This window comes from Corvus hawaiiensis, chromosome 25 (assembly GCF_020740725.1).
Source record: "Corvus hawaiiensis isolate bCorHaw1 chromosome 25, bCorHaw1.pri.cur, whole genome shotgun sequence".
NCBI classification, from domain to species: domain Eukaryota; kingdom Metazoa; phylum Chordata; class Aves; order Passeriformes; family Corvidae; genus Corvus; species Corvus hawaiiensis.
The window spans coordinates 126,693-150,119 of NC_063237.1; the positions used below are offsets into that span (position 1 = coordinate 126,693).

General features: G+C 49.8%; 1 protein-coding gene across 1 annotated transcript; it reads right to left on the bottom strand.

The window, feature by feature from the left end:
- Positions 1-1,171: 1,171 nt before the first annotated feature.
- Positions 1,172-11,898, bottom strand: LOC125338394 (spermatogenesis-associated protein 16-like). Its single transcript, XM_048329083.1, has 11 exons — positions 11,880-11,898; positions 11,107-11,493; positions 9,891-10,036; positions 9,097-9,186; positions 8,603-8,687; positions 8,289-8,436; positions 7,783-7,923; positions 7,437-7,549; positions 4,490-4,654; positions 3,136-3,213; positions 1,172-1,451 (listed from the first exon to the last, which is right to left on the bottom strand). Exons 1-11 carry the CDS (start codon positions 11,880-11,882, stop codon positions 1,245-1,247), a joined length of 1,563 nt encoding a protein of 520 aa, XP_048185040.1. The 5' UTR covers positions 11,883-11,898; the 3' UTR covers positions 1,172-1,244.
- Between the last annotated feature and the right edge of the window lie 11,529 nt (positions 11,899-23,427).

The following is a 23,427-nucleotide window of genomic DNA, read 5'->3' on the forward strand; positions in this document are numbered from 1 at the left end:
AGAACAAAGGGCTTCCCACCCTTAATCCCGGCCCAGCAGCTGGGCTCCGTTTCGCTTTCGCCCGTTGCCCTGCTGTTGTGTTTCTGCCCTCGCAGCTTCCGCCGCCTCCAGGGCCCGGCTGCCGCTTTTCCCCTTGGGAGCGTCCCGGCGGCTGCAGGGAAGGCAAGGGAGGCTCCGTTCGCCCGGCTGAGGGTGCGGGATCCCTGTGTCCAGAGCTGCTCGGGCAGGATGTGACAGAGCTTGGACACAGGATACGCTCAGAGCAGAAGGTTGGTGTTGCTTACAATGTTAGAGTAAATACAGTGTAGTAAAATTGACCACAACTGAATGGAATTTAAATTGAAATTCCTACAACTCACATTTTATACCATAAAGTACAATTTAATACAACTGACATTTAAACAAATACAGCTTAAAAGTTTGCAACGTTAAATACAATTGAAATTGAAATTCATACAACTTTAATACAAGTAAATCCAATTTAATGCAATGTAAACCTTATTTCATATCTAACAGTTAATGCAAGTAAATACTATTTAACGTCATTTAAATTTAAACTGATACAACTTAGTTTTATGCAACGGATAAATAAATAATTTAGTACAATTTAAATTCATACAACTAAAGTTAATGCAAGTAAATACTATTTGATACCATTTAAATTAGTATAACTTAAATTTATGCACCTAAATACAGTTAAATACAAGTTTAGATTCATACAATTTGAATACAAGTAAATACAAATGAATGCAATCTGAATTTAAATTCATACAACTTAATGCAAGGAAATACTATTTAATACCACTTACATTTAAACTAATACAACTTAAATTTATACAGTTAAATACAGTTTAATACAATATGTTTAAATTCATACAACTTAAAATTAATAAAAGTAAATACAAATGAATGCAATCTGAATTTAATACAACTTCAAGTTAATGCAAGTAAATACTACTTAATACCACTTTAATTTAAATTAATACAAGTTCAATTTATATAGTTAAATACAATTGAATATAATTTAAATTAATAATAATTGAATATATATAATATATAAAATATATAATATATAATATGTAATATGTCATATGTAATATATAATATATAATATATAACACATATAATAAATAACAAATATAATTTAAATTAATACAACTTCAACGGTTTTTCAAGTTAATATAATTTAAAATAAGATTAACATCTATCAAATTGATATCAATAGCTACAAAATACCTACAAAATCAACTTTTTGCAAAAGCTATGCGTCTTTTTTTTGGCCCTGTGGCCAAGCTTCGTGGGTTGGGAATGAACATGTTTGTATTTTTCAGTCTCAAATATCCCTGTCCCCTTGGAGTCCAGTTCATGTTTTCCATTCCAGGTATTTGCATGTGTGGGGTCCTTAAGTAATGCTCTTCTCCTTCCCTCAAGTACTCTTCAATTAGTGCCACCTGCAATTAGAAAGAAGTGGTGTCACAAGCAACTCCATTCGCCTCTATAAAAACTTTAAAAGCTTCTGCAATTAGTTTATTTCAAAACTAATAGTCATTAGAAACAGAAACACATGAAGCCTCCTCTTGGGCAACTGGCTGCAGCAGTGGTACCTGACTTTGTCATTATTTTTGTTTTCTCCATTTCTGTTTGGATTCAGTTACTTCATTGCTGTGGAATAGACTCCCTTCACACGGAGCTCCACTCAAGATGCAAACCCTGCATCATGGGAGAATCTAAAGAATCAATCTGCCCATTGCATTTTAAGCTGAAATAATTAAAAAAAAAACAAAACAAACTCCTGCTCGGCCGTGCTGACAGGCATCCAGTGCAGTGTGCCTTCTTCAGGCACAGCACAGAAGAATGGACTGGGAATTAATCCAAGCATGGCTTCCTCTTGTATTGATCCGTGTCCTGAGTTGTCCCTAAAGTGCTCCTCAGCCCTGGCCTTGGATTGGAGCTGTGCCACACGCTCTGGCCATGGTTTGGTTTGGGTCGGTGAGGGGGATGTGTTTTTGAGAGAGGCAAGCAGGAAAGTTGATGCACAATTCCATCTGCTGCCCTGGGGTGCTGAGGGCACAAGGAGTCTGGCAGAGAAGCTCTGCCTCCTCCTCATCCCACAGGGCTGGCAAAGGGGACCTGTTCAGGGGATGGGCTGCACATAGCACCGTGCATGATGCCATGGAAAAGAGTTTTCTGCAGTGCTGCTGAAGCTTGATGGGCACTCGTGCCTGGGCTGTGGCTCCTTTGCTGCCAAGAGATCCATGGCCACAGGTGCACAGGAAGCTTTGGGCTCTCCAAAGAACCTCAGGGATTGCCTTTGCTGTCATGTGCTTGGCATAAAAACATGCAGAGGATCAGAGAGAGGATTCCTGGTGCCAGCCTCATTTTGAACAAGTGGAAGTAAAAGCCTAGGAAATCGTGCACTGGCCAAAAGCATATGGGAAGTCTGGGGAAGACTGATCCCGTAATAGAAAGGTCCAGTGCAGGGCTTGGCGCTATTAACCATAACCACTGAGCCCCCAGGACTCTTCAGCCAGAGACCAAATTAAAATGTCTGCGCAACATTCCTCTGCCTGTTCTATTTTGGGGGTAGTGTTGGTGTCTGGGTGAGCACAAAGGGCAGAAAGAGGAAGGAAAACGTGTCCCAGGCGATGGGTGGGGTGTGGAGTGAGGGCAAAGGGGACACTGGAACAGCAGCAGGATTTACAGCAGCTCCTTTAGGACCATCCAGCAGTGTCTGCCCTGCTGGGGATGCCACCCGGAAGCAGCAGAGGAATGATGTTCCTACCTGGAACTGTGGTTTGGCATGGTCTGCCTGTGCTTTTCATATTTATAGAATAGGTGTTGGCTCCAGCCCCCCAAATAAGAACTAATCTGGCACATCAGTTGCTGACATCAGTGCCTGACACTGCACTGACACCAGTGCCTGGTGCAGCTGAACAGCTGGGATGCTGTTTGCACAGCAGGGATGCACTCAGACCCTCGCTGACTCCCAAGCCTGAGCATGGACAGAGGTCAAGGCACGGGATCAGGTTTCACCCGGCACATCCTCTCTTTTCTGCCTTTTGAACAGACCAGAGTTAGGGACATTTCCTGCCCAAGGAACAATCTGCTCTCCTGCCCTTTGCTGCAGGCTGTTACCTTCTGTATTTTAGTCCACACACGCTCTCCAGTTCTTCCTGCGAGGATGTCCACAGCATCTGCCATCAGTGACTGCAGCTGTGGCACCGAGATACAAACAATTGGTGTGGAATTCACAGAGAAATCATTTCTCTGCATACACAAATTATATCCCAATTAAAATCATTTGCACGCTGATGATTTTGTGACTCATCTTTCACACAGTGAGCACAGCCAACTCATCTTTGCTTCAGCCCTTGCACTGCGTCCTTGTGGATCTAAAATACTCCCCACAGTCCCCTTCCAGGGTAGTCCTGGCATTGCCTCACCCTGCAGCCTTCCCAACTCCTGGAAGATGGTTCAGATACTCTTAATTCAGACACAGAGAGGCAAGGATTGGATCCAGGGAGTCCTGCCCTTAGCATCAGTGTTTAGGAACAAACTGGGAAAAGCTGGTACTTGAGACCTGTGCTATTGCTGCACTCTTTTAAAAAATTCTCTTCCAAAATGTTGAGTTAGTTAAAGTGAATCCAAACAAAAGGTTTTGGAGTCTCTTCCCAAGCATTTTACTCATGACAAGGAATTAAGATCTACTGGGACTATGTCTGTAGATATCAACATTCCCGGGTGTGCTCCAACACAGTTGGAGGCACAAGGCTTCCCCAAAGGCGTCCCTTTGGGGGAGAAAGAGAGACACCATCTGCCACTGATGCAGAGCAAGAAGGAGATGTTCCCCCCCCTCTTTTTTCCCCAACCCCCTTGGATACCATCACTTTTGGCCTCGTTGGCTCCAGCCATCACCCCACTGCTGACCCTTGCTGGAGCTGGGTTGGCTCAGCCAAGGGCCCAGTCCATGTTTCTCATGCGTTCTTCACTGTCTTGGGGCACCTCTGCAGCAAGTCTGACAAGTTACCATGAGCAGGCAGACAGGTTTGTTCTGAGACAGGGAGTATGTGGTGCATGGACCCAGCACAGAAAATCAATTTTCCCTCCTTTCCCCCTCTCCTTCTCAGCTCTAGCCGGATTCAGGCTGTTTTGCTGCAGGTGCCTTCTGAGGTCAGAGATGTCAAGGCAGCATGATCTGAATCATTGCAATCATTTTTCCAGACTGATCTGGGGAGGTTCTGGGGGCAGAGAAGGGATTTTCCATAGATACTGACAGGTGAGTCCTGGTGGCTCTATCAATCACCCTTGCAGGTGATCAGCACCTCCTCTGTCAAAGCACTGAAGGAGGATTTGAGAACTCTTTCAGGTCCCCACATTGGACAAACGACTTCCAGAGCACAGGGTGGAAATACAGAACTCTGCCCTGGCCCTTCCTGCTCTGTCTCCCAGCTCGCAGAGGCCAAAACAAGTGTTGGAAATCCAAACCTACCAGCTTGTCATCCTCCTGAGAGACTCTCTGCAGGTAGGGAGCAGTCGCCAGCTCAGCCATTGCCTGGGTCATCACCTGGGCCTGTTCCTCCCGTCTCTGCAGGCGGCTGAGCAGGCTGGCGTGGTGGAACTGCTCGATGGCCCGTGCACATGGGCCACGCTCATCCTGTTTGCCCGGGAAAAGAGAGGAGGTGAGAGGAGAGGCACAGGGAGCACCCTGATCCTTGGACTCCTGTGCCTCAAGGCTTCTCATCAGTGTTTGTGCTGGTCCTGCTCTCAGCAGTGTGCCATCCAGCACCTTTCAGGCCACGCTGCTGGGACGGGCTTTAGAGAGGGAACAAAAAGACTTTCTTGCTATAACCTCTCTAGTAGGACTAGGAAAACAAAGATGTCATCATGATACATGGGAAGGGGAGACAATAGGTGACAAAGACGAATGCAGTTTTCTCCTTTGGAAAGGGCTTTTCCATCACCCCCTCCACTGAACATCACCTGACTTTCCTGGATGGCTTTTCCAGTCTCAGGAAGGAGGCTGAGGAAAGGGTGCAGGGTGTCAGCTCATGGTTTGGGCACAGACAGGCCAATCTATGGTTTCAAAGACAGACCCTGGAGGAACTAAAACCTACAGAGGTGGTCTCTGACCTCCAGGCAGCCAGGAACATGTCAGGCTTGAAGCATGTTCAGGCTTTCCCTTCACATCTGAGCCAGAGCAGTGTGTGTATAAATGACGTAGTGAACTGAACTCCAGGCTGTGTGGCTGCAAAACCGAGGGAGCAGAATTGACTTCTCTTAACTGTTGCCATGGTTTAATGAGCTTGGCTTTAGCACTGAGATGGTTTGGTCAAAACCAACCTGAGCAGAACAAGAAGTTGGATTGCACGTTTGCATCCGCAAATGAGGAAGAGGGCAGCAGAAAGAAACGTTTGTTCTGTTAAATCCCAAATATATTATTTTTTCCTCTCTAAGTAAGTTGTAATGCTTGAGTCTGTAGCTGAAGTTTGGCCGTTTTTAATTTAGCTTACGTGTGATGGAAATAAAACAGCATCATGTTTGTAGCTTGAAGACAATTGTGGAATACATTAAAGAAAACAAAAGTGGCCCAGTCTCTGTCAGTGCCATAAAGAGAGATGAGTCCCCAGCAGCAGAGCAGCTCTGGCTTTGTGCCCATCTCTCTTCCCAGGTAGAACTGGCACTGCCATCTGCTCCTTGAGTCAGAGGTTCGGTCTCGCTGGGATCACTGAACGCTCTGTAAACTGAAGGGGAAGGGAATATGTTTCCCCTGATGATGGATGTGGACCTGGCAGCTGTTCCAACTCAGTGACTCTCTCTTCTTTCCTGGGGCTTTCCTCCTCTCCATGGCAGGTCCCATACCGACCTCTGGGACTGGTTATGAACCTGTAGGCCCATGTTTCAGCCCAGTTCCCTGTCCTTCCTGCTGTGGAGGTGGCACCAGGGTAGCCCTTGCCTAAACCACGGGGCTGCTGTGCCAGCCTCCTTGAAAAAAAAAGTCACTTGGCTGCTGCCTTCAGTGGTGCTGGAGTTTTACCCTGGCTTTTCTGGGAATGCACTTGTGTTTCAGCAAGAATATTTAAATGTAAAGGTGTAAAGCTCATAGAAAATACTGGTGTGTGGCAGCAGTGTAAATGCCTACAGTGGGGACTGGCTTGGGCAGTCCTAAGGCAGCACTCTGTTCTCACCTCTGACAGGATGAATTTCTTTTCCCTGTGCCCTGGAAACCAGACCTCACTGCTTATCTCCGCTTGAACTGTGTGTTCCTGTTCCTCCAAATTAATTTACAGAAGAGGGGAGTCATGAGGAGTGCAAAACCTGCCTGATTTCAAAGTTTTTTCTCTTCCTGTTACTCTTTTGAGGCTGCAGTAGTTGCAATAGACAAATCTCAGCTCCAAAAGCAAAGAGAGAAGTGGGGGGTCAAAAAAAAATTTAAAAGCCCCAGTTTTTCTGGGGCTTTCAGAAAGACCAGGATTTTATTGTGTATCCAGTATCCAACCCACACTCTGTTTGTAGTTGTAACTTCTCCAAGTGCATCGAAGGGAATGCCCCCAGCAGGAACAGATCCTCCCCTTTCCCAAAGCTGCCACTTGCATTACTCTGCACATTGGGAACTGGGGCTTTTGGTCATCCACAGCCAAGAGCAAAGGGCTTCAGGAAAGCACTGGAAAGAAGCAGCTGTGTTTCCTCAGGGACATCTGCCCTCCATCCACTCCACTTCCCTCACCCCAGCGTGGATGCTTTTGGCCAAGCCCCGCACACCTTTCCCTCTGCTGAGTGCCTGAGTTCCGGTGCTTGCTGCTGCTCCAGCAACTGCCCTCTAGGAGGAGAGAAGTCAGAGCCTCCCCAGATCTCTAGCTCATGTTTCTTTTTTCAGGAGAATAATTTAAGAATTGCATGAAAACAGTCTCGTCTATGTGCAAATTTGATTGTGGACCTTTGTGCTAATTGTCAGCCAGGGTGCTAAAAGCTGTGTCCATTATGGCAGAAAGGATGGAGCAGAGGTAACTACCATCACCTGGCTTATGGTTGTAACAGATGGGAGGATTATTTCACATCCTTCATTCCACAGAGATCCAGATCTCAATCACGAGAAGTGTTTCAAGTAGCAATGATTAACTCTTGATGGAGCTCTGGGTGGGAGGTGCAGTCTACTATGGGTATGAAACAGAGTGAGTAACTGTGGTTATGTGAAGTAGGGATATAATATCATAGGCCATAAAGATTGGCAAAAATTGCATGTGGAGGGATTCTCAAGTGGTCACTGTTAAGTCATTAGGACTCCTTTTCAAAAGTGTCTAAAGCCACTGGAGCTCTGTTCCTAATGCAATTCACGGAGCATTTGTGGACACTGGAGGAGCATGTGCAGCAGGAATTACCCCCCAACAGCACACGTCCTTCCCACACACCACATACCAGAAAGGGAATGGGATACTCACCTTTATTTTAGTGCTTCCTATAAAAGCCATGGCTGCCATGATCCTTTTCCCAGTGTTCTGCCAAAATGTTTCTTCTTCTTCCTCCATGCTGGGACTGAAAGCTCTTTTCCGGCCTATGAAGCGAAATTACAGAACCACAGAGGCTGTTTATTCATCTCCCTTTTCTTTAGGGCATCTGGCAGGATGCTGGGTGAACTGGAGGAGGAGTGGAGGGGATGGGAAGAGCTGGGCCATCAAGGCGGCTGGCATGGAGAAATGGGTCCTGAGACACCTCTCACCCTCTCATTTAGTAAGGATTGTGGGGGTCACCCCTGAGCCAGGCCAGTTCTTAAGCAAGTTGGCATACCTCGAAAGACTGGCAGTTTTCGAGTTACAGACATTTCCACGGTTTTTCCAATCTCTTTGTTTCTGAAGCCCAGAGTCAGTAAGTACTGCTGGTCAGGGTGAGATTCAGCCCTCTCTGGCAACAGGTGAATTCCATGAGGATCTGCATAGGGAAAGGAAAATAATTTCCACTGTCCTATTTCTTTTCAGCTGTAAGAGAAGTTACTTTTTTGGAGAAAAATAAGGGAAGTCAAAGAAGGAGTGAAACGGTCTCCAGAAACCTTGCAAAACACAGATGACAAAACCAACACATCCAGCTCTCACTGGGCTTTGAATCTTAGGGCTCTGCAGCCTTTTGCATCAACTGCTTTCATTTTTCTGATGCCTGAGATAAAGCATATTCTGCCCAATACCCCACAGTGTCTGGAGCCCAAGCAGCTCAAACTTTCCAACTGTCTCCGACTCTTTTGAATTCAGCCACACAAACAGAGTCCACAGTGCTTAAGGGCAGCTGAAAACTGCTGTTACCTGTAAATATGTGCTGCACGTAATCAGGGTGCTTCTCAGCAAAGCTTTTGTTGGCCTCCTTTATTTTGTCAGTCTTGTTCTCTTTCTCAAAAGGTGTGTACAGAACAGAAAAAGAGACTTCTCCACTAAGGGCTTCTTGAGTCATAGCCTAGAAAAGGGCAAAAAAATTAGACACTTAGTGAAAAAAACCCAAACAAAACAACCAGGTCGTTTGGATGGAGACTCCATGAGCCAGGAGTTGGTCTCAGTGGTCCTTGGGGGTCCCTCCCAGCCTGGCATATCCTGTGATTCCTTCCCAGGCTGTCAGTTGTTACCTGCCAGTACAGCTGGATGAGGTCACTGGTCTCCAGCCCAGCTCCTTCAGCCAAGACGTACAGATACTGCGCGACCATGGCGCTCCTGAGGACAAAAGCAGCAGAGGAGTGTGCAGGCAGAGAAGGGGATCTGTGGCCAGACTGAAAGGAGGTCCTATTCACAGAGTGTCACGTGAGGTTGATACCAAAGGTTACACAGAACTCCCAAGTCCTTGTCCAACTTTTAGAAAAGTACCAGCAAACACATTTTTAGCTCGCTAAACTCTTGCCAGCAAATAGCCCTGGATGTCATTTAGGGCCGCAAGTGGGATTATTCACGTTAACATGAACTGGGAAGACTGGAGCTCTGCTGCCCCTGAGATCACACACACAAAGCCAGTGCAAAGTTCCGACGGATTTTGGAAAAGCCTGGCTCTCGGAGGATGTGTCACTGCCGAGAGCTGCAAGGAAAGGGATGCAGAGGAGCCCTGTGGAAGCCCGAGCAGCAGAAGTACCTTGCAGCCTCCGAGTATCTGTGCAGGCACCGAAAGCAAGCGGCTTGGCGCAGGTGACTGCGGAAGTGAGAGGGGTTCTGAATGATGCTCCTTGGAGACAGAAGAGGAATGGACAAGCTTAGACTGAGGTTTCTTACGTCATTAAAGCTTCTAAGAATCAAACGGTGACTGAGGCAGACACTGTGTGCACTTCTGCTCTACAACTCCATGCTACATCTCCAATGTCAGGTGAACTCTCTCTCCCTCTCCCTCTCCCTCTCTCTCCAGCTGTGGTCGATGAAGAAAATAGTACTAAAAATATTACTTAAAGGTTAATTTCATTGTGGTTTTATCCTAAATGCAATTTCATTAGGGGTTTGTGTATTCTAGAAGAAATGTTTCAGGGGCAATATTCTCTCTTGCCTTCGGCGTGTAGGTAGCATAAGTAAAACTGCTACAGCACAAGTTCTTGTTAACCCCCAGCTCCCCAGGCAGGAGCAGCAGGTGTCTGGCCCATCTCCCTGGAAACATTGTGCATCTGGAATGTTTCAGAAGGTGAACCTGAGTTATTTTGAAATACTCTTTGTACAAGGCATAGGTGCAATGTGGGTGAACCTTGGCCCGTGTATTAGACCCTTCACTTCAACAGATGCCATTCGTCCAATCGAAACACCAGTGCCCCATGTAAGGTGTGTTTTCCTGATCCTTCTTTTCTCACCATTAGACTGGTTCTTCCTGCACTGCAGTTATTCCTAGTCTTTGTTTCATGGTGGATTTCAGTCTTAGCAGTGACTCTAATCCATATTTTCTCTCACCTGTGTGAATGTTGCAGAGCAAGGTCAGGCTGCCCCAGTTTTAAGTAGCAGATGACGAGCTTTGACTCAATCCAACTGGCAAGCCTGGAAATATCATCTGGAGAGGACTTCAAGGGGTCCTCTGTAGCAAAGCCTTTACTGCAAAGCTGCACATGAAACAAAACCATGATTTCCAATTATTAGAATACACCATGTGCTGCTAGGTGGAAATACTTTTTGTGACTGATCAGTGGAGAAAACTCAAGTCTCATAGACTGTGGCTCTAACTAAAGTCAGCATTACAAAAATCAGTACAGAGGACAGAAAGGTCTTTCAGGGATGTTTTGGTTTTTGCTTCTGGGGAAAGCTGGATTAAGAGACTGCTGAGAAGCCCCAGCCCTACAATTCTGTGATGTCCCAATCACTCTGTCCGCAATCCCAGGGATTCATTTCTTCATCCCTTTTCCTGGTATGTCCATTCACCAGCCTTTCCTCTTAGGAGGAGACAAGCCCTCCTTTCCTCTTAAGTGACCCGTGGTGCTGTCCCTACCACAGCTCATTTCAGAATATAGGGGGCAACAAAGCACTTAAAAATGACGATACTTTATCATTTTACTCACTAGCTGCTGTAATATTTATCACTTAAAAAAAATTACTTCAGTATTGTAGAAAAAGCCAGTTAGGGATAGGATATTTGAGGATAGGATAGTTGCTTGTGAACTGGAAAGCCCCTAGTATTTGACAAATGCTTTTGAATGAAGTTTGGCAGAACAGTGCTAAAAGAAGTGCAGGCGGTCCCTTTCTCAGGGTTTCAAGTGCCTGGCTGAAGAGATTGGAGTCAGAGTGGAGAGAAAACATTATCTAGGGCAGAGTGAAAACTCCCAGGTATTGAGAGGGCATTTGTTGCTGATTAAACAATGCTGGGATTAAAAAGAGGAGCATTTTTTTCATGCTATGGGACTTCCATTTCCTCTACACGTTAATACAGTTCAGAACTTGGAGAAAAATACAAAATTACCTGAGATTCTCTGGTTCAGTCCAACACTTCCCCCCTTCTGCGGTTTATTTAGAACTCCTAATTTTCACATCTCAGGTGAAATTGCATCTCGGGATTTCTCTTCAACCCTAAGCATTCCAGCTTGGTGCTCCTGGTTCCCTTTGCTATTCCTGCCCCAGGGAGTGCCGGGACAGCCCCGCCGTGGCTTTACCGGGGGGTCACACCCCTTTAGCCCCGTACCTCCAGTGCCGTGGAGAACTTGGCCGCGGCTGCTGCGAAATCGCGCTGCGTGTACCGAGCGCTGCCGTCCCGCAGGGCGGCCTGGAGCGCAGCGCCAGCGCGGTGCCACACGCTGTCCCCTGCGGCTGGGGCAGGAGCCTGGCCCGCTGCTGCTGCCACTGCAGACATCAGCGGCTCGCCAGGCTCCGCCTCAGTGTCCGCCTCATCAGCGCCGATCAGCTCCGCTTCTATTTCCCTGAGTCTGGAGAGAGGAATGGGAAGCGGAGGGCCCAGGAATGTCCCTGTGCCGCTCTCTGCTGGCGTTTCTGCGTTTGTCCCGGACAGATTTCCATGGCTTTCTGCTTTATCTGCGCCACTCTGCGGTCGTTGTTTGTGCTCTTCTGCCTCCTGCAAGAGAAGGAGCAGGAGGTGAGAGGAGAAGCGTGGGATTTAAAGTCATTTCAGAGAACCCCAGCATGGTTTGGGTTGGAAGGGACCTCCAGGATCATCTCATTCCACCCCCCTGCCATGGGCAGGGTCACCTTCCACTATCCCAGGTCACTCCAAGCCCCGTCCAGCCTGGCCTTGGACACTTACAGGGATGGGGCAGCCACTGCTTCTCTGGACAGCCTGTGCCAGGGCCTCAGCACCCTCACAGCCAAGAGTTTCTTCCTAAAATCCAATCTAAATCTCTTTCACCTTAAAGCCATTCCCCTTTGTCACAACTTGCCTTTGCAAAATGTCCCAGGAAAGCTTTGTTTTGTTTCCAGAAGTGATTTCGGAAAATACTTTACCATGGATTTTAGCACCAAATAGGGTGACATGAAGGGGCAATATGTTAAAATTAGTTGCCTTTCATTCTTTTAACTTTACTGGATGCATTGGGATAAATAGATTTGGAACATATTATTGAATTAAATTGAATGAAGAAAAGAAAACAGAACGAAATAAAATGCAAGTATCTGGGAAAAAAATGTCTTTTCATAGTCCTGAGTGGAGATCTAATGTTCCTTCTCTGCCTTATCCTGCTAAAAGGAGGGCAGGTATTCCGTCCTGTGAATCGCTCCAAACCGAGCCTAGGGACACTTGTGAGACGGCGTCCAAGAGCAGGCGTTTGCTTTATTCGGTGCCGGCTGTGCGGGGATCGCTCCTCCTAGCACACACCCACCCCAGGCACACGGCAGATTACCATGTACGGTTACATTTTATGTATATTCATTATTTGCTTTAGAAAAGGTGTGGTTATGCAAACTATTTTTTGGAACTCATCATTATCATTAGCACACGCAGAGCACAGGGCTCCCTGGTGGTTGTGCTGAGGAAGGCTTCAAGTCTTCCTCAGGGGGTGTCTTGATGAAGGCCGTGTGTCTTCTCCACTGTGCGCTTTTCACCTTTCTCCTCTAGGCATGCACAGTCTCTGCTGTTTCAGCAGTTTCTTCACTGGTTTTAGCAAGCTTTGTCCTTCATTCTTGCAAGTTTTGTCTTGCCAAGTTACATTCCGTGTCTTAAGCTTATGGCTAACATTTGCTAACTTTTAACACCGTATCTTATGTTTTCATAATGCTTTCACAAGTACCGTGATCTTAACCCTTTCACCTATTCCAAAGTACCACCTGAGATGCCTCTTCTGATCCCAACAAGAATGGGTGTTCCCTGATGGAGAACCAATTTCAAAATCTACTTAAACCTATGAAATCTATTTCTGCACTGAGCACATTGAATATGCTTAGGACATGGATTCCTGTGACCACAGCAGAATTAAACAGTGCCATCTGAGATCAGATTCCTCTTATAGTTGTACATGTTCACTGTCAAAGACGTTGTTAAACTGACCAAGCAGAGGAAAGAAGTCTCCTCTGAGGTACAGTGGGGATCCAGAAGTCAGGCACGGAGAAATGAACCCCACTCAGGGACAGGAGAGCCACGGCTGAGCAGCTTCCCCTTTGCAGGGTTCCTGCAGTTCCTTTCCCTTAAGTCCCATTGCAAAACGGTCCTGAGTCAGCTCAGCAGAGTTGTACTCACCTCAGAGGCTGTTGAGGAAGATCCCTGTTGAGAAGACATGTGAGAAGGGAACTGCTGGCTCACTCCAAGCTCCTGGACCACCTGGAAGAATACGGGGATGAGCACACTCACGTTTGCATGGCTGTCCCTGAGGCAGTTGGTCCTAAATGTTTTCCCAGCCTTCCTCAGCTCAGGAATTCCAGCTTAGCTCTTCCTCCCCTCCTTAGGAATCCTTTCAGCCCCAGAGCTGGAAAATGAAACAACCTGCAGGAACTGTCTTACCTGATTAGAACACCAGAAGGCAAGTTGTTCAGAGCCCCATCCAGCCTGACCTTGAATATTTCCAGGGTGACCCCTGTTTGCTGTGGGCAACCTGTGCCAGGGCCTCTCCACCTTCCTCACCATTCCTCCTCCAGGGAGGAATTTCTTCTCACTATCCAACTGAACCCTGCCCTTTGTCAGTTGGAAGCCATTTCCCCTTGTGCTGTCCCTGCAGGTCCTTGCAAAGTCCCTCCCGGGCTCTTCCTGAGTCCCTTCAGGTGCTGGAAGGAGCTCTAAGGTCTCTCCCAAGCCTTCTTCAGGCAGAGTGGTCCCAGCTGTCCCAGCCTTTCCCATAGCAGAAGTGCTCCAGCCCCCTGAGCACCCTCTGATCCTTCCTGTGGGCTCCTCTGGGCCGCAAGGAATCATCTGGGAGGGGACTGGGAGAAAGCCATTGCAGCCTCTGGCAGGTGCTGAGGCTGGCTGTAAACTGGGGTGCTGGCAATGCAGTGAAAAGCTGCTCCCTCGTTAGTGGCCGTGGTGATGGGAGGAGGAGATGTGGGTGTGCCCTGGCATGGCCAGGAGTCCCCGTTCCCTGCCAGGCCTGTCCCCAGGCCAGCACCAAAGCTGCCGCCAGCTCTGGAACAGCCCCCCGGGAATGCCCTGTTGTTCCCAAAGGGAACTGTTCCCCGTGGGACAGCCCAGGCCCACGCAGAGCCCCTCTGGGCCTGGCCCAGGGAGAGCTGCCCCTTCCCCACTCACCTGCTGGGGCTCCATCAGCCGTTCTGGCAGTTGCTGGGCTCCAGTTCCACATCCAGGGCGGTTGGAGAGTCCCCGCCCCAGCCCAACTGCTCCCTGCCCCAGCACCTGCCCCCCCAGCCCTTCCCCAGCCCCCCAGGCCCCACGGCCTGGCCACCCCAAACACGATGGGGCACATCGGGCACCGCTCCTGCTCCGCAGCTGCTGCTCGGCAAGGGGGGAACGGCTCCAGGCCCAGGTCCACTGAGGGCAGTCAGGAGCTCCCAAATCAATCCCTCCTTCCCCTCCTGGGCTTCACCTGCAGCTGGGCAGGGGCTGACACTGCGCTGGGCTTGTGCTTGTGCTTGTGCTTAAAATGATCCCGAAGACCATTTTCCTGTGGGGGAGCAGCTGTCACTGTGCAATTGGTGGCTGAAAGGGATGTGACCCAGGTGCAGACATGTCTCTGTCACTTCAGACAGCGTGTCTCTGGTTTTCAGAGCCGCTGAACACAACTCTGCTGAAGTTAAACACAGGCTTTGCTGTCAATCACTTTGAAAACCAAACTCAGAATTTGTAACAGCTCTCCTCTTGTCTCCGCCTGCTGTTGTCCATAATTAGATTGAAGATTTTTTTAGATTTTCATGTGAAAGGGCGTTTCAATGTGTTCTTCCTGCAAGTATTGCAGGCAAGTGACCACTTTTACTTGTGCCTTACTTTCAAGCCTGGGAGTATCTGCCTTTCATTAAAGTCATTTTTAAATGCACCTCAAAGCTTAAATAACTCAAAGCATCTTTCTTCCCAGCAAGAATATAATAGGTCTTTGGTTCAATCTGCCTTAAAAAAAATTGACGATGACCATGAAAAATATCTTAGAAAATATGAATTTTTTTGTTCCTAATCTGAATGTCCAACTGGACAAACCCTCCTGTGGTTTGGTGCAGAAATGCAAGTCAGATTTCTTTTGTACCTCTGAACTTGCAGGATAATTTGATTGCTTTTTTCAGCAGCCTAATGACAGTAAAAAAAAAATGAGGTTTGTCTTTTTGGTATGGTGGGAGTCTTTTTATTATTTATTTATTTTTATTTTTCAAGACTCTCAAATCTTGCACTTTACTAATAGTGGCTACAGTAAAATTAAAATAAGGCCTTCATTGCAATGGAGAAGTTACAAATTTTGCAGCTGCTTGCCCTGCCCTGTTTTGTGTCATTGCTGTGTGTGAAGCCTCTGGGCTTCTGCTTCTGGGGTTCCCTCTTTCACTGGTTTTGGAAATTTGATGGCAGTGCTCACATTTTCGAAAGAAGACTTCATTCCAATTAAATTTATTGCCTGAGCTCTTCCAGTCCAGGTGCTTGAAGCTTGTTTTCTTTCTAATGTTGTTGGTTTTCTCAGCTTCTGTTAGTATTTGTGATTTTATAACAAAATGTTCTTGGATGTCATTTTACAAGATTCTGTAATCAGCTTGCTATTTTGCTCTTGGATTTCTTAGTGCTGGCTCAGAACTGAACGCAGCATTTTGGGAGGGAACCCGTCAGTCTGAGATAGGATTCTCTCAGCAGCAGCTGTTTTGCACATCTGAACTAAGGTAACAGGAAGCCACGAACTGAATATCCCGCCCATTGCAGAACCCCCAGTGCTCAGTGTGGAGCCAGCTGGTGACATCTCTGCCGTCCCCAGGCCCCGCTGTCTCTGTATCCCTGTGGCTAGTGGGCAGCGGGAGCTGGTGCGATGGGCACGTGGAGATCCTGCAGTGCTGGACATGGGGCAGAGTCCTGGACGAGCAGGGGGACGTGCAGGGCCAGCGTGGTGTGCCGGCAGCTGCGGGACGGCGAGGCAGAGACAGCCGACACTCCCCGAAACCTCAGTGGGACCGGGAGCCGTGGGGCTGTGAGGGGGCCCTGGGCAGGGCACCAGGCCGACCTGGCCCTGTGCAGCACCTCCCTGCCCGAGCGGGCACCGTCTGCAGAGGTCGTGGAGGATGTGGGACTCATTTATTGTGTTTTACTGTTTATCGTGTTTCACCTCCGGAGTTTGGTGGGGCTTTTGGTTTGTGGTTGTTTGTTTACTTATTTTATTGCTGGTGGGTTTAGTTTGGAGTTTTGGGAGGGGTAGAGGGGAGGTGGTTCTTTTGTTATTATTTTTAATTAATATCTTTTCAGGTTTTTAATTAGCAGAAACCCTTCCCTGCCTGTTTGCAGCCAGATCTAGGGTGAAAGGAGGTGGAAGTTGGTGCAAAGGAGCTGTGACTTCACTACAGAATTCAGAAGTCTCATGTGACAGAAAGTGAGGCAGGTCCCAGGCAGCCACTGGGAGAAAGGGCTGGGGGCTGGAGGTGATGGGCACAGCTGTCCATCCTGTGTTGGGCCACGAGGAACTGTTTCTCCATTGGTCATGATCTCCTTAGGAAACCCTGGATCAAGGTCAGCTGCACAGTGCTGCTATCATGTCTTCAAAGGGGTCATTGGAATCTTTCTCTCTAATCCTCCAATGTCTAATTAGCTGTATAATCCTTGAGGACTTGACAAAGGGAGTGGGTGGGAAGGCAACGACTCATTAGGCCTTTCTTCATTTTAATGAGCCCTGCAGTGTATTTGGTGTTCTGAGTCCAGGATCCTCAGGTCCTGAGAGGAGATAGCAGCAGTCCCTCAAGAAATCCAAGTCAGAAGAGAAACCCAAAGTGTCTTGGAGCATTCAGAGTTGCCACTGAAAGCCCTTTCTGATGGAGCCTCCCCAGGGCCTCCTTTGAGCCAGTCACTGGAGGCTGTGATTGCAGGCAGGCAGAGGCACTGGGCAGGTGGCTCTGGTGCTGAGCAAAGCCTTTGTTTGATGGAGCAGAAGGACCAAGGCCTGAATCCCGGCCTCTGGGACGGGAGATCCTGTCCCTCTCAGAGCCCAGGGCTCTCCCTGGAGGCAGCCTGGGCTGTGAAGGGCAGTGCCCAGGGAAGGACAGCAGTGTAACGGTGCCCAGCGTCCCCAGGGCTGCCTGGACACAGCCCCAGTGCCACGAGGACAACTTGTCTCCTCACAGACCTCACTGGTGCAGACAACTGCCATGGCCAAGGGCACCAAGAGCTCAGGCTCTTGCAGGCAGCTTCAAAGCTCTTGGGGAAGGACCCTCTGGGAAGGCCAGGACGGGGAGTCCTCTTTCCTCATCAGCCTCGTCGCAATGACCGCCACTGACCACTGCCCAGGCTAGCTCCTGCGGTGTGCGACAGGAGTGGGGAGCAGCTGGAGGCTCTCGGCTTTAAAGCTGCTCCTCAGGAGCTCAGCTCTGCCCACCGGAGCTGAAGCTCCAGGCACAGTGGCTGTCAGCAGTCCCGACGAGGGAGAGGATAAAAAGTAGCAAGGAGGCTTGCCACACGGGATAATCCAAGTTTATTGCAGGCAACTCCCAGGAGACAAGCCTCCAGCAGCTCCAGGGAACCCCTTATAAAGGGAGGTGGTACAATGGGGATGGCTTAACTGGGGACCAATAGGAATCTCTAAGGGAGGGATGTGGACGAGGATAGACATTGCCTTGGGCCAATAGCCCCAAGGGGAGGAGGGGAAAGGGATCACATGCCCCAATGGGGCATCGAGGTTTAGGGGATTTCCAAAGGGGGAGGTGTCTAGAGGGGTAGGGTCTCGGGGGATTGATGGGGACCATATAAGGGTAAATTGGGAGGTTTCACATGATGGACCCTGGACCTTGGGGAACAACAGGAGGGGTTTGGGTGATTGATAGGGAAAGAGCTAGAACAAGGGGAGGAGAACAACCATGTAGGGAGCAGCAGGGGAGAGGCTTGGGTCTGGGGGAAACCAACTGGAAATAGGAGTGGGGAAGGTAGGGATGAACCATTGGGGTACAGAAAACTTACATAAAACTACAATAAAGGTATCGCATCACCACAAGCCTCATCCTCTCTCAAGCACTCAGCCCAGTCCTGTTTGCTCTTTTACCACCACCCCAGGTTTGGATTCCTTTGCACCAGCTGCTGCCTTTCTGAGCCATGGTAATTCTGCCCAGGCCAGCAGTGCCATGAAATGAGTCTCTTCCTTCCATGAGCTCTGCTGGCCTGCTGCTCCTCACACTGTCATCCAAGAGATCCCACCATGAGGAAGAGATTTTTTACACAGAGGGTGGTGACAGCAAGGAACAGGCTGCCCAGGGAGGTGTTGGGTGCCTCATCCTTGGGAACATCCAGAGCCACGTTGGACAGGGCTTTGAGCAGCTTGCTCTGCTTGAAGATGTCCCTGCCCATGGCAGCTGGTTGGACTAGATGGCCTTTAAAGGCCCTTTCCAACCAGGCCCATCCTATGATTCCATCATTCCATGATCCCGTGAGCGACTGCGCTTCAGGATGAGCCATCCTCACCCATCCCTGGGCAGCTGGCACAAGGGACCTTGAGTGCAGAGGGACCTTGACATGCTCAGGGATTTGGCCAATGTAAACATCCTGTTGATTTTCCCTAATCCCTCAACTCTTAAGCTGAGACTTCAGGAATGTAGTCAAAATGAAGAGGTTTCAACCTAAAGAGACAAATTCAACCACATGGGTTTTGGAGACCCAATTCTGCATTCATGCCAACGTATTTAGCTCCTCAGCCTGTCTTCAAGTAGATTCTGCAGAGTCTAGAGCCACGTGCATGGACAGGCACAGTCCCTCCCAGAGGAAGGGTGTATGACCATCTCCTAGGCTGACATGCACATAGGAGGCCACCAGCCCCAGTGCCCACTTGTGCCAGGCCTCCAGGATGGGTGCGACTCATTCAGCAGGACCCTCTATTCCTGCAACAGCTCCTTGGGCTTCCTCTACCCTTCCCAGCGGCTCCCAAAATGCTGGGAGCTTTGCTTTTGGCTTTATCCGTACATCCTGGGGCAAGGTTTGCTAAATTCCTGCTTTGCAACTTGCCCTGTTTCCATGTCCTGTTTGCTGCCTCTTTGTGCTGGAGTTCTGTCTGTTCAGCCAGCAGAGAAGGATGCTTATTTCACGGGAACATGGAGAAATCCTTCTTGTCCTGGCAGGAAGCTTTCCTGCAAGGCCTGTAAGATCTCCTGAGCTCCTTCAGCCTTCAGAGCTGCCTTTACCATGGCACCTCTTGGATCAGTCCCCCAGTACATCGAATTCTTCTCCTCTGGAGTGCCCTGGCCCACGCCCTGCTGCTGCCCTTGCTCCCTGCCCTTTGGCATGTGAGACGCCCCGATTTCATTGTCACGTCAGCCAAGGTGGACACTGCTGACCCCATTCCTGAGCAGCTTCTCCTGTTGGTCAGCTCCAAGTCCCAGTGAGTATCACCTTTCTTAGCCCACCTGGCAGCCCATGCAAGGAGCTGTCCAAAACTCCTTCAGGGCTGTTGGCACCCCATTGCTTTGCCTGGCCAGGGAATGCCAGGACAATTCTAGTCCTCCATAGGAACCTGCTCCTTTTCCTGGAGATGTGGGACCACCTCTGGCATTTGTGCCTGACCTCTGACCAGCTCACTCCTGCCTTCTGTCTGCATCAATTGCAATTACGGGAGTTGAGAGAAGACACTCACACCCAGGTGTCTATTCCGTGCACACATGTACAGAGGCAAGAAGAAACTCACCTGCTGTGGCTTAGTGGAAGGTGTGGGATGGGAACTGGGTGTCCCTCAAATGCTGGGAACCCAAACCCAGGATGAGATGCCTCCACTGGCCCGTCTGGATCCCTTCCCTCAGCAGGGGTAAAGGAGATCCCATCCTGGGGAGATCACTGCCTGGGTGTCCTGTGCAATAACAAGATGAAAAAGGATATTGAGTTGCAACTTCACCTCTGAGAGGAGGAATGATGCCTCTGGAAATAAGTTAGTCTCCCCAGTGCAGGCAGTGAGACCTCAGTGCTCGCTTCAGGCCGTTTGACAGCAGGTTCCCCTGGAGCCCCAGGGACACCTGGCGGGAGCCTCGAAGGTGAGGGGAAAGTGCTGCCTGGGGCTGTTGCTGCGCTGCTGAGCTGGGCTGGGCTCGGGGCTGGAGGCAGCTCCTGGCAAGAGCAGCGCCACAGAGAGACAGCTCTGCCCAGGAGCAGCTGCTCTGCACAGCCCAGCAGGGCTGGGGTACAGCCAGCAGGCACCCAGGGCACGGGAGGGAGGCACAGAGAGGGGAAGGGCAGGCTGGGCTGGGAGTACAGAGAAGAGCTCCCTTGGAGCCAAGGCTTTGCAGCCCCTGCCAGGGTCAGTGTCTGGCTGCAGGGCAGTGCAGCTGCCTGGAATGCTATCCCAGAGCTGGCACAGCCCCCAGCCTTCGGCTTCGCTGCTGCACTGCCAGAGGCACAGGGCGTGTGGGCTCCCTGGCGTGGGCACGGCTGCAGGCTGTGGAGCTTCGTGTGCTGCCAGCGGTGCCCAGGCAGGAGAGGGGGCTTCTGCTTTCAGGAGGTCTTCTCCCAGCTCTACATCACCCCCAGGACATTGCTGAGGGCACTTTGCAAGGGAAAGGTCAAGGGAGGGATTACTATAAAGATAAGGAGCTTCCCTGAGTCTGTGATTTCAGTTTCATATTCTTGGGGAATTGGGGATGGAAAATACAAAAGGGGCTCTCCTTCTGGAACAAGTCACTGAGAGCCCTGAGCTGTAACTTTGAGTGACCAGTAGGTCTGATTGAAGCCTCTGAAAGTGCCTTCAGCCATTCCTCTGCTGATAGAAGCACAGGCATCACCTCTGCTGGGCCCATCAGGTTGCTGTGTCCTGCCCTTTCCCACCTGCAAACGGGAAGACGTGTCCAGCCAGCGCCCTGCCAACACGCAGGTTTCTGGAGGGCCACGGTGAGTGCAAGGATCTTGTGCTGGGTTCTCCGAATGCTGACAGGGGAAAAAAAGCTTCCCTGGAGGAAAAACCCCAGGCAGCAGAGATCATGGAGTGAGGGGAAACTATAACCAGAAATGCTGTGTGGGGGAGACTTCAGAGAACTCTGTGTGACCCACTCCAATGCCGAGCCCTTCCTCTGAGCAAGCCTCCTTTGCCTCCTCCTCTTGCACCCAGCCAAGCCTCTGCCCTCAATACCGTGGGGCCAAGGCCAAGATCCCCCTCCTGGGCAGGCAGAGCTGCAGCAGAGCCATGGGGCAGCTCTGCAGCCCCGGGCCCAGTTCCTTCTGCAGAGCACGGGGCTGGGAGCAGCCGCCCAGCACCGGTGGTGGCACAGCTGGGTGAGGCTTTTGCTGCCCTCACTGCCCGGCTGCCCCTGCCCTGGCCTCTCTCAGCCACAACCTCTCTTTGTGTTTCCTTGCTCCTCCACTATTACTGTATCCCACAGCCGTAGGAAGGAGAGGAGAGAGATCCAGCAGGCAGGAATTGTGCAGCAAGATTGATTTATTTAATTATTTTACAAACTCTTTTATAGACTTTTCTTCATTGTCTAATTGGACAAAGGATCAGCCACCCCTTGGGGGTGATTGGCTAAAATCCTAAAACATCCGTTGTCAAAATATTTTTCTACTGTACCATAAACAAGGCTTTTGCAAGGTCACAGGTGTTCATAGTTTATAGAACTCTGCTACTGTCTTCTGTGAGAGAGAAAAGTCTCTCACGGGCTTAGAAAATAGCAAGAAAAATTCTTGCTAGCAGCATTTTTGTATCCACACAACCTCTCTTTGTGTTTCCTTGCTCGTCCACCTGTCTGGATTTGCTGTTGTTATTGAGTTCTCGCTCCCATTCTCCTTGGGGTTGGGATTTTCAGCTGCACAGTCAACTCTGATTCTTTCAGTCCTTTTCTACAGCCATGTCCATGGCAACAAGCTTCCCAACTTCCTTCTGCGCTGTGGGGCTGTAGGCAATCATTCTGTTTGTTGTTTGGGAATGAGCAATTCTCCCTTACTGAGTTGCAATCCTGTACATCCTTCTTGGGTGTCCTTCCAAGCTCTGAACTGCCCTGCAAGGTGCAAACCTGTCTCAAGTATCTTTGTGTTCTCTGAAAGGCTCACGAAGAAGCAGAGCCGCTGTGATGGAGGAGGTGGTGGTGGGTTGGTGAATTGAGCCGGGTGTGTCCTTGGCTGGAAGTGGGGTGCTGAGACCTTGAGGAAGGGTGAGACATTTCCTGGTCTGCAGTGGACCTCTCTGCTCCCAGCAGTGTCTGGTGGCTTTTCAGTGTGGCATGGGAGCATAATCGCGCTCCATTTAAGAAAGGTGCAGCCGTGAGGCATCTGGGGATAGGACAGAGGGACAGAGCAGCTCTCACTGCGTGCTGAGCCTCAGGCAATAATGCTCTTGTCTTGCAGGACTCACTTTGTTCTTTGCACTAGAAATGCTGAGTGTTTCTGACATGCAAGGACACTCAGGTAGAGGGGGAAGAACTGCAGAAAAATCCAAATTTCCCATCCATCCCCTTTGCTTAGCATTGGGATTGCAGGTGCTGACCAGCCCTTCTGTGCTAGGAGCAGTTGCAAGTGCAAATGTGAAGCCAGAGCACTGTCTGCTATTCCCCAAATTCCCCTGAAGTCCGTGCTGCAGAGCTGGGCTGATTCCTCAGCAGCTGTGGGCAGAGGATCTGCTCCTCACAGGACACTCATCCAGCACCAAGCAGAGCTCCAGGCACAGAGCTGAAGGCAACAGTCCTACGAAGGGAAAGTGGGTCTGAGTAGCAGGGGGATGGTCTCTGAGAAATGCCTCTCATTTTCCTCAGAGAAATCTCTGGAACTTGTCCCTGTTTTTTCTCCTTCCTACCAAGAGGGACAAAAAGTTCAACAGCAGCTCCATCAGCCAGTTACTTGTCCTGGCATTGGCAGACACGCGGCAGCTGCAGCTCCTGCACTTCTGCCTCTTCCTGGGCATCTCCCTGGCTGCCCTCCTGGGCAGCGGCCTCATCATCAGCGCCGGAGCCTGCGGCCAGCACCTGCACAGCCCCGTGTTCTTCTTCCTGCTCAGCCTGGCCCTCCCCGACCTGGGCTCCATCTGCACCACTGTCCCCAAGGCCATGCACAATTCCCTCTGGGGCACCAGGCACATCTCCTACTCAGCATGTGCTGCTCAGGTGTTTCTGTTTGTCTTCTTCATGGGAGTAGAGGTTTCCCTCCTCACCATCATGTGCTACAACCGCTACGTGTCCATCTGCAAAGCCCTGCACTACGGGACCCTCCTGGGCAGCAGAGCTTGTGCCCACATGGCAGCAGCTGCCTGGGCCAGTGCCTTTCTCTACGCTCTCATGCACACGGCCAATACATTTTCCCTGCCCCTGGGCCAGGGCAATGCCCTGGGCCAGCTCTTCTGTGAAATCCCACACATCTTCAAGCTCTCCTGCTCACACTCACATTACCTGTGGGAAGTTTGGCTTATTGTGGTTAGTGCCTGTTTAGACTTTGGCTGTTTTGTGTTCACTGTGGTGTCCATGTGCAGATCTTCAGGGCTGTGCTGAGGGT

Coding starts and splice junctions, on each gene's coding strand:
- LOC125338394 (XM_048329083.1), bottom strand. Junction 4,655..7,436: donor TAGGAAGCACTAAAATAAAG/GTGAGTATCCCA, acceptor CCGGGCAAACAG/GATGAGCGTGGCCCATGTGC. Junction 3,214..4,489: donor CTCAGGAGGATGACAAGCTG/GTAGGTTTGGAT, acceptor TCGGTGCCACAG/CTGCAGTCACTGATGGCAGA.